Source organism: Trichomycterus rosablanca, chromosome 6 (genome assembly GCF_030014385.1).
Source record: "Trichomycterus rosablanca isolate fTriRos1 chromosome 6, fTriRos1.hap1, whole genome shotgun sequence".
Classification (NCBI taxonomy): Eukaryota; Metazoa; Chordata; class Actinopteri; order Siluriformes; family Trichomycteridae; genus Trichomycterus; species Trichomycterus rosablanca.
The window spans coordinates 34,973,938-34,987,575 of record NC_085993.1 but is presented as its reverse complement, the minus strand read 5'-3'; the positions used below and the strand labels follow the sequence as shown (position 1 = coordinate 34,987,575).

Here is a 13,638-nt window from a genome sequence, read left to right as displayed (position 1 = left end):
CTTAATCAAACTGAACAGTTTCAGTTTTGATTTGTCACTCCATACAAATGTGGTGTCCCAGAACTCAAAACCTGTCGATCCATCCTGTGCTTCTTGGTCAAGAGTGATGTTGCACTCGGTTGTGAAGTGATCATCTTACAGTGACGGTTGTCCTAGCCACTGATGGTCTGTAACGCGTTACTCTAATCTGACCACATTTTTCAGTAACGAGTAATCTAACGCGTTACTATTTCCAATCCAGTAATCAGATTAAAGTTACTTATCCAAATTACTGTGCGTTACTATTTTTGTCATTTTCCTTAGTGAAAAGATATTTTTACTTTCTTCTTGGCAGGGGCGGGGGAGCCAGGGGGTGGCCAGTGGTTGCCATGGCCACCATAAAGTAATCTTCGGCCACCCCTCTGGCCCCCCCACCACCGCTTTCCCGGCAATTTTTTTGCGGAAGCATTTCTGCACGCAGGAGCAGCGCACCTCAGATGAGTAGTTCTTCACCAAAACAGTGCAGTAATACACTCAACATAAATGTCAACCACCAACACAATTACAGAAGTACAGTAGTACTATTTAGTAGTATTCGTGGCGCGCTACGAGTAAAAGCGCCAGCTGGCTCTGCGCATTCCAGTGTTGCCAGATTGGGCGATTATCCGCCAGATTGGGCGGATTTTGTTGGAAAACAATTTAATAGCAGGTAAATAACACTTCTATTTAAAAGAAAATCTTCCGTTTTAAGAAGCTTTAGCATTGTAGAAGGCTATTAAAAGTAAAGTCAATTTTCAATGCTGATTTAGCGTAATAGTGTTGGTCAGTCTGTATCATATTCTTGAAAGAAAATTAAAATTAGTTTTCCATGCATTCACACTAGCATGTTCTGGGGTTTAAATGAGTCTCATCAGTACACACAAGTTGGCAGCCAAATGATAAAGTATTGCAAAGGAATATCTTTGAAATATTCTGCATTATATAACTAATAAAGTAACTTGTAATCTAACTTAGTTACTTTTAAAAATCAAGTAATCCATAAAGTAACTAAGTTACTTTTTAAAGGAGTAATCAGTAATCAGATTACTTTTTCAAGGTAACTATGCCATCACTGGTCCTAGCTTTATCAGGTTATCCTCTAAGTCTTTTGTAGTACACTTGGGTTTTTATTTTGTTGTCCTGATGATATTGCCATGGCCTCTCTTTACTATGGTTGCAACACACTGTGAACACATATCTAACTGATGCTTACATAACATGATACTGCCATATTACCACAACTTAATATCATAATCTTCAAATGCATAAGGGTGAGTCTGAATAGATTTGATGCTGTACAGCTGCATACAGGTGAATTCAGTCAGATAAAGAAACCCTAGAATTTTGAGACCTCCCAGACATTCTATTTACAAGTCTTCCTCTGGTGGCCAGTAGACGATTAAAAGAGCTTCTCTATCTGTGACTCATTAAGGGCATAATATGCTGATAGCTAGATTAATTTATGGTGTGTTTCGGCCAAACTCCCTGAACTGGCCTGTGCTGACCGGAGCAGCAGTTTGGAGGAGGATTCATGGAAGAATGCATCACACATACTCAACCACAACAAAAGTCTACACCAGTGATGAAGACTGGGATTTTATGAGGTGGTCCAAGAAATCTTCTCATGGCCAAAACTGCAAGAAGTCTCTAAAAATGCTTTCCTCTGTGCAGCTCACCAAAGGATTAATATTCTAATAAAATTTGTTAGGCTAGATGTAAACAAATGCAAATAGACTCCACCATTAGATGGGTAAAAAAAGACCAATAATGAGATAACGAAAAAGATGTTTAATCATTTAAAGTGAAATGAGCGCTATCACACTGTCCTCATTTCTCTAAGCTTTATGATATAACATGATAATGTAACATTACATTCTTTTTTTTTTTAACTGAAACACAAAAGTATCCATAAATGACAGGGTCAGAGAACTAATTACTCTGAGCAAACCAAAATAATACTTTTTGATTACATGGAAAATAATTTCAGATCTTGTTAAAAAAAAAGTTTAGTCCTTAATACCAGTCTTGAACTGGCCAGCAGTCATGTGATCACCACATAAAAACCTGTAGTTGCACATGAATGAGATAAAATTACATATTCAAGAATTGTAAGGGAAAAGTTAGGGGAGAATTTACTCTCCCTCCTATTCTTTAACCTTTTTCTTCTTTTTTTTCTTCTTTTCTGTGGTTGGCTGGAATGAAACAACATGAGGACACATTAGGAAACAGAAAAAGCACATAAATTAGACTGAACATGGGCATGAAATACAATGAAGTCTAAAGACAACCCCTTTCTAAACAAAACCAGCAACTGTCACATTTCTCTATTTAAAACATATATCCAGCGTTTGTACCTGCACAGAAATGTAATGATCACTTGACTGTGGATGAATTCATGGCAACCTGTTTTCTTTGGTGCTACTTGAATTCCATTAAGTGTCTTTTTTTTTGCATTTTCACACCAATTTTTCTTCCAATTTATTCGTATCCAACTACCCAATTTGAATGGTATTTTGACTGAATAAAGATCCTCAGCACTGAATGCAATCCCAGCTTTTCTAACAAAAAAATTACAAATATGGTTGACAAATGCAGAGCAATAAACAGTTAGTAATGAACAGAGTATGTAAATAAATTATCATTGATTTTTAATGTGAATAAACATGTAATAAATGTCATTTATTTGAAACTTCGGGCTTCTTAGTGACAATTTAACCATTTTTGGTACATTGAGAGAGATGTTAGTTGACATGCTAGTGCATTATGCCACTTTATCCCATTGGTTTGAATGGCACAAGGCTAACTGTGTTAGCTTAGTAAGTGAAAACTGATGTAATCACTGTCTAAGTAGTGCGTTCAAATAACCTGACTTATAAGTTGATGACTTATTAGAATCCTCTCTACTGAGGCAGCTGCCTATGTATGCAGTAGGCAGCTCACTGGGTTTTCGAACACACCAACTATGCTGCTTAACTGGAGCAAAGTTTTTCCATATGCGTTGATGAACGAAATATTTACCTCTTCTGTGGGACTAACTGCTGCCTCCTCTTCTTCCTCAGCTTCAAGTTTCCTCTTCTTCTTTTCCTTCTTTTCTGATGTCTGTGAACATGAGGGTTGGGTGAAAGCAGAGCATTAAAAAAAGTTTTTCTTTTGAAGATAGATGTGCTTACAGTACCAAAAATAAAAAAAATCTTCTTACCTGTGGAGCAGTCTCCTCCTCCACCGTTTCTTCTTCCTCCACCTTTACCTCTGCCTCCTGCTTCTTTTCCTTCTTTTTCTTTTTCTTCTTGGGCGTCTCTGTTTCAGCCTCTTCTGATGCTTCAGCTTCTGAAAAATGAAAAACACCACGCTTGCATTTCAATGCTTTTCACTATAAGCACTTTAATTACTTTTGTATTTTTTCTACTTTTATAGACCATCTGAAGCAGTGGAGCTCAGAACAGTGTGATCATGTGCATGTGGGTGCAAGCAGCACTCCTTGTGCAACTTCATTTAATTTATTTATTTTAATGTTTTACGATGTTTACACAGTGGTTATATTCATGGCAGGAAGGGTTACACACTTTGGTTACATTTATGACAAACAATAGTTACTCATTACACAAGATTCATCCGTCCACAAGTTCAATTCACCTCATTGCATGTCTTTGGACTGTGGGAGGAAACCGGAGCACCCGGAGGAAACCCACGCAGACACGGGCAGAACATGTAAACTCCACACAAAAAGGACCCGGACCTCCCCACCTGGGGATCGAACCCAGGACCTTCTTGAGGGGTGACGGTGCTACACACTGAGCCACGGTGCCACACAGTCCCTATATGAAATTGATGATTGTTTCTATTTGGGCTTAAAAAAAGTTTTCCATAGTGGTTGGTACTGCTACACACATTGTCGGTCTCGTAAGTATTTAGTGCAGTCAGTATATGTTTGATAAAAATACATATTTGAATGCCCTCACTGACGCAACCCTCACGTCTATCAGGACTTGATAGTGCACCCGGCAGTGGCTAGCATGTTGAGCCTCAAATAATAATGACTAAATCAAACCACTTTATTACCATTAGAGCAAGTTAATTTATCAGCCATTCTATAAGAAAACACCACACTGAAGTTTCTGTATCTTACCTTTAGTTGGCGTTTCCTTCTTCACTTTCTTGGCCTTAACCTCTACTGGCTTCTCTTCTTCCTCCTCCTCCACTTCCTCTATTTTCCTTTTCTTGGAGACAGTTGGAAGCGTCGAGTCTCCAGATGGGTCGTAAAATTTAACATCACTGTAAAAACACAGCAACCAGGATGTCACAAATCAACTTGAGAACATTCTTTAACAGTTTTTGTAGTACATCAGATATATCTGCATGCACATCCTCCTTTAGCAGGTGGCTAGCTGGACTTACCTCTTGTGCTGATACTTGTCAGCCCTGGCCAAAGCTTTGCCTGATCCACTAATCCTTCTGATCTGAGAGGAGAAAGAGACAAACTGCTTTACAAGAGAAGCAGAGAAAACAGCATCTTATAATTTTTCACACTCGAACACAAGCTCAGATGAGGTAGTGACAAAAAAGCCACATGGAGTATTCAGGACTGTGACATAACGTCATTATAATCACCGCTTGCAAGACCACATTGCTTTCACCAAGCCCTGCAGAGTTAACCAACTCACCCCTTTCTCCTCCAGCTGCCGTAGACGAGCCTCCAGCTTGGCTCTGTTCTCCACTCCCATCTCAGCATTGGTATCTTCACCCAGCGCGTCGTAGCGGATGGCCAGGGCTGCCTTGGCTGCCAGCATTCTGGAGATCTTGCCCTTGTTTTTGGCTGAGGTCTGGCCCACCAGAGAAGCGTGATAAATTAAACCGTACTTGGGAGTGTCTCGTCGGGTTTTCAGTGCTCTGAACAAAGCTTTCTCTGCCCCCAAAATCTGCACTGTAGACGCAGGGTGCTTTGCCAAGTTCAACAGGGAACCTGAGAAGAAATAGGGATAAAACGCAAGTGAGTAAGAGATGTACAAGAACATTACGGTATAAAGGCACTGGAGAAGTTTTTAAAAAAGCATGTTTAAACAATTTTATTTAAATAATAAAAAACAAGTACAATGGAAGGGAGTAGGAAACGTCCACATCCTATTTTTTTTTTTTTTTTTTTTTAGTAAGACTGGATTTTTTTTTTTCTATTTATGAATTCTTTCCCAATTTAGCCTAGTCAATTTGTCTACCACTGGTGGGATCCCCGATTGCAGTCGAGGTGGGTATACTGCTGCTCACACCTCTTCCAACCCACGCACAGCCCTTTGCAGAACCCTTTTTCACCTATGCACTCTGCACAGGCACCTCTTGATCTGCCAATCAAGGTCCTTACACAGCGTTTGAACACCCCACACACATAGTCCGGTCATCCCGCCCTAGCAGAACCGTGTCTGCTGCAATTATGCCCACTAGATGGCACCCAGCCGACCTGTGGCTAGGCAGAGTTTCGAACAGAGGAGTTCAGAATCTCGGCGCTGGTGTGCTAGTGGAATATCCCGCTGTGCCAGGTAAACAGGTAAAAGCACGGGTGCCTTTGGATCTTTAGTGACAGTTGTGGATCCACCAAACAAAGCAAAATAATGTATTTATTTATTTTTATTTATTTATCATAGGAAAAAAATTGGTGACGAAACTTTTTAATATAAACTTTTATTTAAATAGAAACCTGTTTAAAAATAGAATGCGTTTATAGATCATACATAACATATACAAAGTCTAAAAACATGTACTTACCAGCATGGGAGATGAGTCGAGCTCCGACCAATTCCCCAACCATAACTGTGAGATTTGGAGCAATGGCCATCATGCGATTTTTCAAGTAGTCATATAGCTGAGTGCGATACTCTGAGATTTCAATGACCTAAAGACATTAACAACTGTTATTCATGCAAAGCAACACAGTGTGAACATTTTTTCTAGTGGAAATTTAACCACATGCTAACTGAGTCAAACAAAAAAGTATTCATTCTAATATACTTGTGAAAGTACGAATGAGCATGTACATAAACATTCCTACACTTAGGGCTGGGCGATTTTCACGATTAATTCGGTTCATTTGAATGAACGTTTTCACCCGATGTTAGAAATGTGACAATCGCGATTGTTTACATACTTTAACTTTTAATTAAAATACTAACATGTCACGAGGCAGAAACTGAGCAGACGCTCGCGAAATATAAATCAGGGAAAGTTTAATATCAAAAGGGCAAAAACAGTGTCCAAAACCAGTGAAAACTAAAACAGTAAACAGAAGACAACATGGATTATACACGGTAACGGTTAGATTCAGAAATAAGGAGCGCAAACACGATCGGCAAAACGAGACACAAACAGAGTTCAAATAAGAGTCACTGAAGCAAACAGCCGAACTGAATCAAACTCGGAGCCGATGAGCGCGATCAGGATTGGCTGACCGGGGACATGTGCTAGTCACGTGACAGTCCGTGGGAGCATGGGAATTGTAGTCTATATTGTTAGAAGCAGAACTTGCCCCCTCCATCCACCCCCCAGAGTCACAAGAGGACAAAATCAAAGCTGAGTAGAGTGATTACTTGATGCCCCCCAGCCTAGATACTGATACAGACTTACTTCACAGGTTTGTGTTCCTTTTAAGAAACCTGTAAAGAACTTTTTGTAGTTTTGCACTTTCCTAATATAAGGAGGTTCTGCTGCACAAGATTTAAAGTAAGAGTTGTTTATGAGCTATTCTTATAAAGGATATAGATAATTAAGATTTCTATTTTATTTTAATTATTGTTATATCGTTATCGTTATAAAGTTTAAGTCTCTTGAAATGATAATTATAGATGGTGCTGTTACTATTTTTCACTTCTGCAGTCTTTTAAATTAAAACACAAAAAAAGAAAAATAAATTTGAGTCTTTTTTCAATTGCAATATACATGAACACAAAAAAAAAAAAATCGAAATCGACAATCTGTAATAATATTAAAATATCGAGATTTTTTTTTTTTTTTTTGCAAAATCGCCCAGCCCTACCTACACTACACTTTAATATAACACAATAATTCAGTCTGTCCTGCGCATATGATTAGGAACATCAGTCCCAAAGTACAGGGTGAGAGCATCATGATATGGGGCTGCAAATGCAATGGAAAACAATCTAATTTGGCAAGAAAATAATAAAGAACATAAAAAGACAAAACTGCTCATTACATTATTACTTGGTTGTAATGCAGTTGGTGGTTGTTGGCATTGTGGTAACCTTGAGGAAGGTTGGCCAGAATTAAACCCCAATGGTGTAAATATCAATTAAATTTTCTTGTTCTCATCTCAAATCTGTTAGTTCCAGCAATGACATTGCAATCAGATAAGAATTAATTTATGGTGTTAATAAGCTTCCAAACTCCCTCAATCATTATTTTTCAATGTTTATGACATGACTTGGGCTTAACTGGAGGTATATTATGTAAATACAGTAAAATACATGTTTCCTTGACTCTATTTAAATAGAAAACAAGCATATTTGGGGTTTGTAATAAATAATTTATACATTTAGAGGTGAATCATAGATGATACATGAACAGACACACAGCTTTACACACCTGATCACACAGGTGCATGATGTTACTAATGTCCTCCTCAGACACTTCTGTTCCCATGGAGATCTCTGCAGCCAGTTTGACCTCACCCTCAACCTCCTCTGGCAGCGATTCAGAAAGGTCAGTGGTTGCCACATTTGTACGGTCACCTGTTAAGGAACAATTACAAACAGTGTTTAAAAACACAGCAGAAATTAAACAGAAAACCACATCGAGAGCAAACTGAGCCTGAACCTTACAGTGGCATAGCTGCTGCAATGTTTTAGCAAGTGACATCTAGCACAATTACCTCACTCTAAAGCTAGGCAATGCAGTATAATGTCTAATTAAAGTATTTCTTTACAACAGATGTCAACAATGGGGATGAACAATTTGTATACAAGCTGCATTCTAATCTGAACAGGAATAATTTTAAATGCATTTATATAATTACATTTATTTGGATTTAAATGTCATGTTTTAATGCCAATGACACTTTAGGATGAGTCAAAAATAACAGTGTCTGCTCTATTAAGCCAGCATGTGTACCCACCGATTTTCCGGACTGTTTTGCAGTATGCCAAGTTGTCTGTGACAATCTTGCCAAGTTCAGGGAAGTGCCAGCCGTACCACTCACGACAGCGCATGATGTAGTTGTTCAACTCCTTATCCAGGTCATCCAAGAGAGCTGACAACAGAAACGAGAGTCTGTTATGCCAGAACTATTAGCTTATTTGTATTACTCTAGGTTGGTTTTTACAATCTCAGATGAGGTAGTGACTTAGACACCCTCACAGATTTCAGGGTCTTGACACAAGGTCAGAATCATCAACGATTGTCATATATGAACCATGATTTAAATGATGAACAACTATCTACTTACATATGGCCTGGACGATCATGGTGTCCACTTTGTCCGGGCTGAACTTCAGCTTGTACCGGGAGAGACTAAGCAAATGGAACAAGAATGAGAAGATTGTGATATGTGCATCAAGACAAGAGCATATCAACCTGTGCCAATGCTGTCTCAGTGGTAGTGACGAACTGTGATTGATTTCTTCACATGAGTCAGTTATACAACTAATCATTGACAGCACTAAATGATTTTGATTGTGTATTTAGTAGCTGCTGGTGTCCCACCTGTGTGCTAGACCCAAAGACATGGCGCTCATCTCTCTGGGAGGGAGCCCGGTGATCAGACCCTCCATCTGGTTCCTAATGCCCCTCATCAACTCAGCTACAGCAGGACTGTGTACACAGCTTACATTTATCTTATCCTGCAGGAGGCAACAGAGTACAAACCAAACACAGAGTATTGACAAGTGCAAAATAATCAAATGACAGCAGGTAATTTTGGCCATCGACTGATCTTTAAGATAACATGTACTTTAAGAGTCTGATTATGGGATACTGCAAGAGCCCACACAAGTCAGTCAGCGACCAGATTTCTTGGTGCGCCTAACTTTGTAATAAAAATGCTTTTACTCCTAACCACTTTATTATGTACACCTATATTGTATTTACCCATTTTAGGAGCAACATGTACCACACAGATGCACTTTGTGGGTATACAATTACTGATTGTAGGCCACCGTTTTCCTGTCTGCTTGTCACCAACAGAAAGGGATTCCTATAGGACAGGTTATTATTTGGATGGTGTACCATTCTCAGTGCTGCAATGACATGGAAGTGTTATCAGGTGCACCAGGGACCAGAAATATTAAACTGTTTACATGTACTGGACATTCGATTAGGCACATTCCATTTCATCTGTGAATACTTCTTGATCACAATGCTGCTGGCTTTATAGTTTAGATTGAACACTGGGGCACCTGAAGTACTCATACCAGAACATCAGACTGCCTACTAATTACCATGTTAGTGTCACTGAAGTGCTGAGAATGGTCCACCGTCAAAATAATATTCTGCAAGTTTGTTCATAAGTGGCATTATTAAACCTGATGTCCTGACAAAAGTGCTTAAAAATAGAACTTTACTTATGACCTAGCATTTGCCCAAACTACACTTGAATTAAAATGTGCCACATACATTTTTTAGAACAGTGCACTTACTTTAATGACTCCTCCCAATTTAGCATCTGTAATCGCAAGCTGCTCATGAGCCTCTTTAGCCACCACTTTTTTCAGGACTTTCTTTAATGTTTTTCCAAGCTTTCCTTCTACCAGAGCAGTGGCAGCTAAAATTAAAAAAGAAAGGAGTCCAGTTAGTCATTATAGAAATTATGCAAGCAAAGGGGCAAATTAAGGTCTGATTGTTTACTGCACAAACAAGCAGAATAATCAAAGGCATCATAAGTGTTGTCTCAGTGGTAGTGACGAATAAACTGCTTAGTGTCCTCATACTTTGAGTCAGTTTAACAGATACATCATCGACAACACTGACAAATGCAGTTGAGGTTAAACGTTTTAGATACTTGTAGGGGCATACACTGATAAGGAAAACCTAACCTTTAAGTGTGCATAGCAATGCTTTTTTCAGGGTAATTGATACATTAAGTGTAGTAATATGTGCATTAAATGTGGGAGATATGGGCAGCATAAAGACCTGCGTAACTTTGATAAGGGCCAAATCATTATGGCTAGATGACTGGGTTAAAGAGGTGCTCATAGGACCTCAGTGGTGGGCCCACTTCAAAGAAAATTAGACTTTTCTGGAAAGAGCTAGATTTAGTGAAGTTTTTAACTGAATAAGGGGGTTGAATAATTTCCAACTGCAACTGTAAATTAACATAATGCATAAATACTAAATGCAATTAGTTTATTGAACGTACCTGCCAGAGCTTCTGTTGTGTCCTGAAACTTTTCAAAGTGCTTTAATTTCACTCTGTAAAAGGACAGTAAACATTTAACAATAGCCTGATACCAACAAATAAAAATTCAACCAATACATTGTCTATAATTTAACTGTCAAATTCTACAAATATAATATTATACAAACTAAAAGCAACACTAATTGCTTATCCTTTTAAAGCCATTTAGGACTCAAATTCTCCTCCACTTATGGCAATTATGAAATCATAAGCAATAAAAGAAGCCTAATTAGCTATATTCTATTACACCAAAATATACTTTACAGTAAAGGAGGGGGTCAATTTAAACAAAGGAATAAGTGGAAAAAACAAGGGTTGTGTATTAATTATATATAAGGAATCCAAACTATGTATACAGAATCATTTCAAGTACAAAGAAAATTATAAATTATATTATTTTGTGTTATGGCCACATTGTCAAATTGCTTTTCTTTTTACAGGGGGTTCTTTAACATATGAGATTAAATTACTGCAAATTATTTGTCGAACTATACAGCTTTAAGACTTATTTATGTCGTTAAATTTCAAATAAATGTAACTCACACTTTATTGGCTTTCTCTGGTGTTTCAAACTCCTTCCACAGGCTGTCCACCTGCTGGAGCTTCTGCTCATCAAGGACCTGTGTGAAAGAAAAAGAAAAAAACATGTTTATTACTACTTGCCACATAAGTCATTTTGTTTATTGGACCTGATATTTTGAGAGTCACGGTTTATGGGAAGTTTGGCTTAGATGCTACAAGAAAATTTATTACACCATTGGACCATAAACAGATGATGCAAAGAATTGCATTTGGAAAAATCCAGAGAAGATAAATGAAGAGAAAGCTCATCTGGACTTTGTGTCCTCTCTAATACTGAAGTGGCACAAAACCTTTTACTTCAGTGCATTCCTATAATTTAAAATATTGCAGAATCAAGCAGGATTTACAAGTGAATACACACAGACTATATAAATTCACATCCTAATTGGCTATGTTCCAACAGTAACAGTATTTTAAAAGCCCTGTTTTCCAATTTATTTTTATATTGTCAACATGTGCTGCAGTCCAGTGAAGACTGATAATTGAATAGCTCATTTTACGCTCCAATAGAATCATAACTTGCTGAACCATTAACTTGAATCATTTTGGGATGAACTAAACATTTTGTGTTTCTGGTCATAAAGCAGTCAGGTAATTCTAGTCATTCACTAACAGTAGCCTGTATGTAAGCATAGTGGCCCACCAGGCGGTGTGTGTTGCACATGTTTAGGGTCCATCGGTTGAACCTCGACTTTTTTTTATAATGTAGCGCATCTGATTAAACACTTTGCTTAATATTCCTCATGTAAAGCATTTTGAGCACTTGAGCATTTAGGACCTTAAAATGAAGCGTTTTATTAATATTAGTAGACACATGGCATGTGGGTATGTCCGGCGGGCCTGGCGAGAGCACGTGGGGTAACTTTAATGAGCACAAAAAACACATCGCGTTAAATATGATCAACAAAAAGGCTCAAATGCGTTTATATATTTAGATTACTAGCACCTTACATACAAACCTAACACCCAGCTAACTTTTTAGATCTATCCAACGTGGCTGCACGACGGGCCTGCATTAGTGTTCCTCAGTTTCTCAAGTTATTCAGAATTTAAGAATACTATCCAATCGGAGCACAGATCTATGCACACGCGTTTCCATTATGATCACTTTTCATATCATAGAATAACTTAATTCTCTCCAGTTACATACATTTCTACCACTGCTAGCTAACTAGCTAACAACTCAGAAAACGCAATGAGGGTAATTTTTGTACAATGCAGTAATAAAACCACAAATAAAGTAAACATACCTTAAATATGGCATAGCCGGCAGCGGTTTCAAATAAAACTAACATTTTAAACAATATATGTGGTGTTTAAATCAAAGTTATTCAGCTCCCCTGTGTGAGAGCTCTTCCCTCTATCAACCACATGTACTCTGCACCACGCGGTATCTTAAGCGAGCGAAGCGCATGCGCACTACGCACAACAGAGAATCTTCCCCCGCGCATGCGTCTCAGGTTGGTTTGGCGCGGACTTGGTAAATGTGGACACGTGCCCTCATTTAAAGCAGGGGTGTCAAACTCATTTTCACCGAGGGCCACATCAGCATTATGGTGGCCCTCAAAGGGCCGATTGTAACGTATCCTGCTGTGATTGCAGTCACATTGCTGTTTTTCTTGGAGGCTGAATTCTGCATTTATATTGTTCTACTTTACCACAGACACGGCCTCATAACACAAGAGACGCACCGGTTTCTCTTCCTGAAGCACAAACTTGTTTTCACTTTCATTAAATTTCCTTCTCATGCTTAATTTTCTTAATTATCTTCTTGTACATTTTAGGATCATGTGTAAATATGTGTAACATCATCTACTGGCGGGATGTGTCACTTTGCAGGTCACAAAATCAGCATGCATTTTGAAAGATGCAGTTTATTTAGGATTTTACAGTGTATTTTTAAGACAATCATTCTGCCCTCACTAATAGTACATATGTTGAATGCAGCCGATATGGTGAGTCTCGCAAACAGCAAGAGGTGCTCACAGGCAGCCGAGGCGAGTACCAACTGAAAGTGATAGAGGGATAAGCCATGGACTGCCAATAGATTGTTGGGCGGACAAGACTTATTGATGCTAGAAGACATAAAGGTTACTGCTGGTATCGATAAGTTCTGTGGGCCCAAGCTCCTGTCAGATGGACCAAAGGACAGTGGAAAAAGTGAAAGGTGACAAAGTCTGTCATAGCATGGGGGTGCGAGTCACCAGGACTTGCATATGCCTGAAGGTACTGCACTTGACACAGAGTAAGTGTGTGTTTCTGTGTCCTTTTGAAAATATATGGCACAATTTAAAAAGGAAAATTATACAATGGCAACTATGGAGTGTTGAGCAGCTGAGGTCTTGTGAGCACTGGTAAAAATTGGTAAAGAACTGGTAAAAATTCCATTTGCAAAATTGTGACAATTACAATTCTAAGTTACCAAATGATTAAAAAGTGTAATTAATAGGAAAGGATGGGAAAGGTAAACATGCCCCTGTCTCAACTGTTTTTGTTGCAAATTGTCAATATGTTATATTTAAAAAAATATATAATTAAGTTGGCCAGTGACAACATTGTAAATCTTTTTTTAAGAGAATTAACAGCCATGGAAGGCACAATGTTTATGACAGCAGATGTAAAGCTTAATTGACTGTGGCCAGTGACTC

General features: G+C 38.4%; 1 protein-coding gene and 4 non-coding genes across 5 annotated transcripts; all 5 read right to left on the bottom strand.

The window, feature by feature from the left end:
• Positions 1-1,786: 1,786 nt before the first annotated feature.
• On the bottom strand, positions 1,787-12,366 carry nop58 (NOP58 ribonucleoprotein homolog (yeast)). Its single transcript, XM_062997759.1, has 15 exons — positions 12,241-12,366; positions 10,952-11,028; positions 10,370-10,422; positions 9,651-9,775; positions 8,719-8,855; positions 8,462-8,526; positions 8,132-8,266; positions 7,603-7,748; positions 5,773-5,899; positions 4,680-4,978; positions 4,414-4,475; positions 4,145-4,290; positions 3,218-3,345; positions 3,037-3,117; positions 1,787-2,210 (listed from the first exon to the last, which is right to left on the bottom strand). The coding sequence occupies exons 1-15, from the start codon at positions 12,283-12,285 to the stop codon at positions 2,163-2,165; spliced, it is 1,674 nt and encodes a 557-aa protein (XP_062853829.1). The 5' UTR covers positions 12,286-12,366; the 3' UTR covers positions 1,787-2,162.
• LOC134317389 (small nucleolar RNA SNORD11B) lies at positions 4,551-4,634 on the bottom strand. The gene has a single exon (XR_010013209.1). It is a non-coding gene; the product is annotated as a small nucleolar RNA SNORD11B (small nucleolar RNA).
• LOC134317390 (small nucleolar RNA SNORD11B) lies at positions 8,336-8,418 on the bottom strand. The gene has a single exon (XR_010013210.1). It is a non-coding gene; the product is annotated as a small nucleolar RNA SNORD11B (small nucleolar RNA).
• On the bottom strand, positions 8,594-8,679 carry LOC134317387 (small nucleolar RNA SNORD70). The gene has a single exon (XR_010013207.1). It is a non-coding gene; the product is annotated as a small nucleolar RNA SNORD70 (small nucleolar RNA).
• On the bottom strand, positions 9,890-9,981 carry LOC134317386 (small nucleolar RNA SNORD70). Its single transcript, XR_010013206.1, has one exon. It is a non-coding gene; the product is annotated as a small nucleolar RNA SNORD70 (small nucleolar RNA).
• Positions 12,367-13,638: the final 1,272 nt, after the last annotated feature.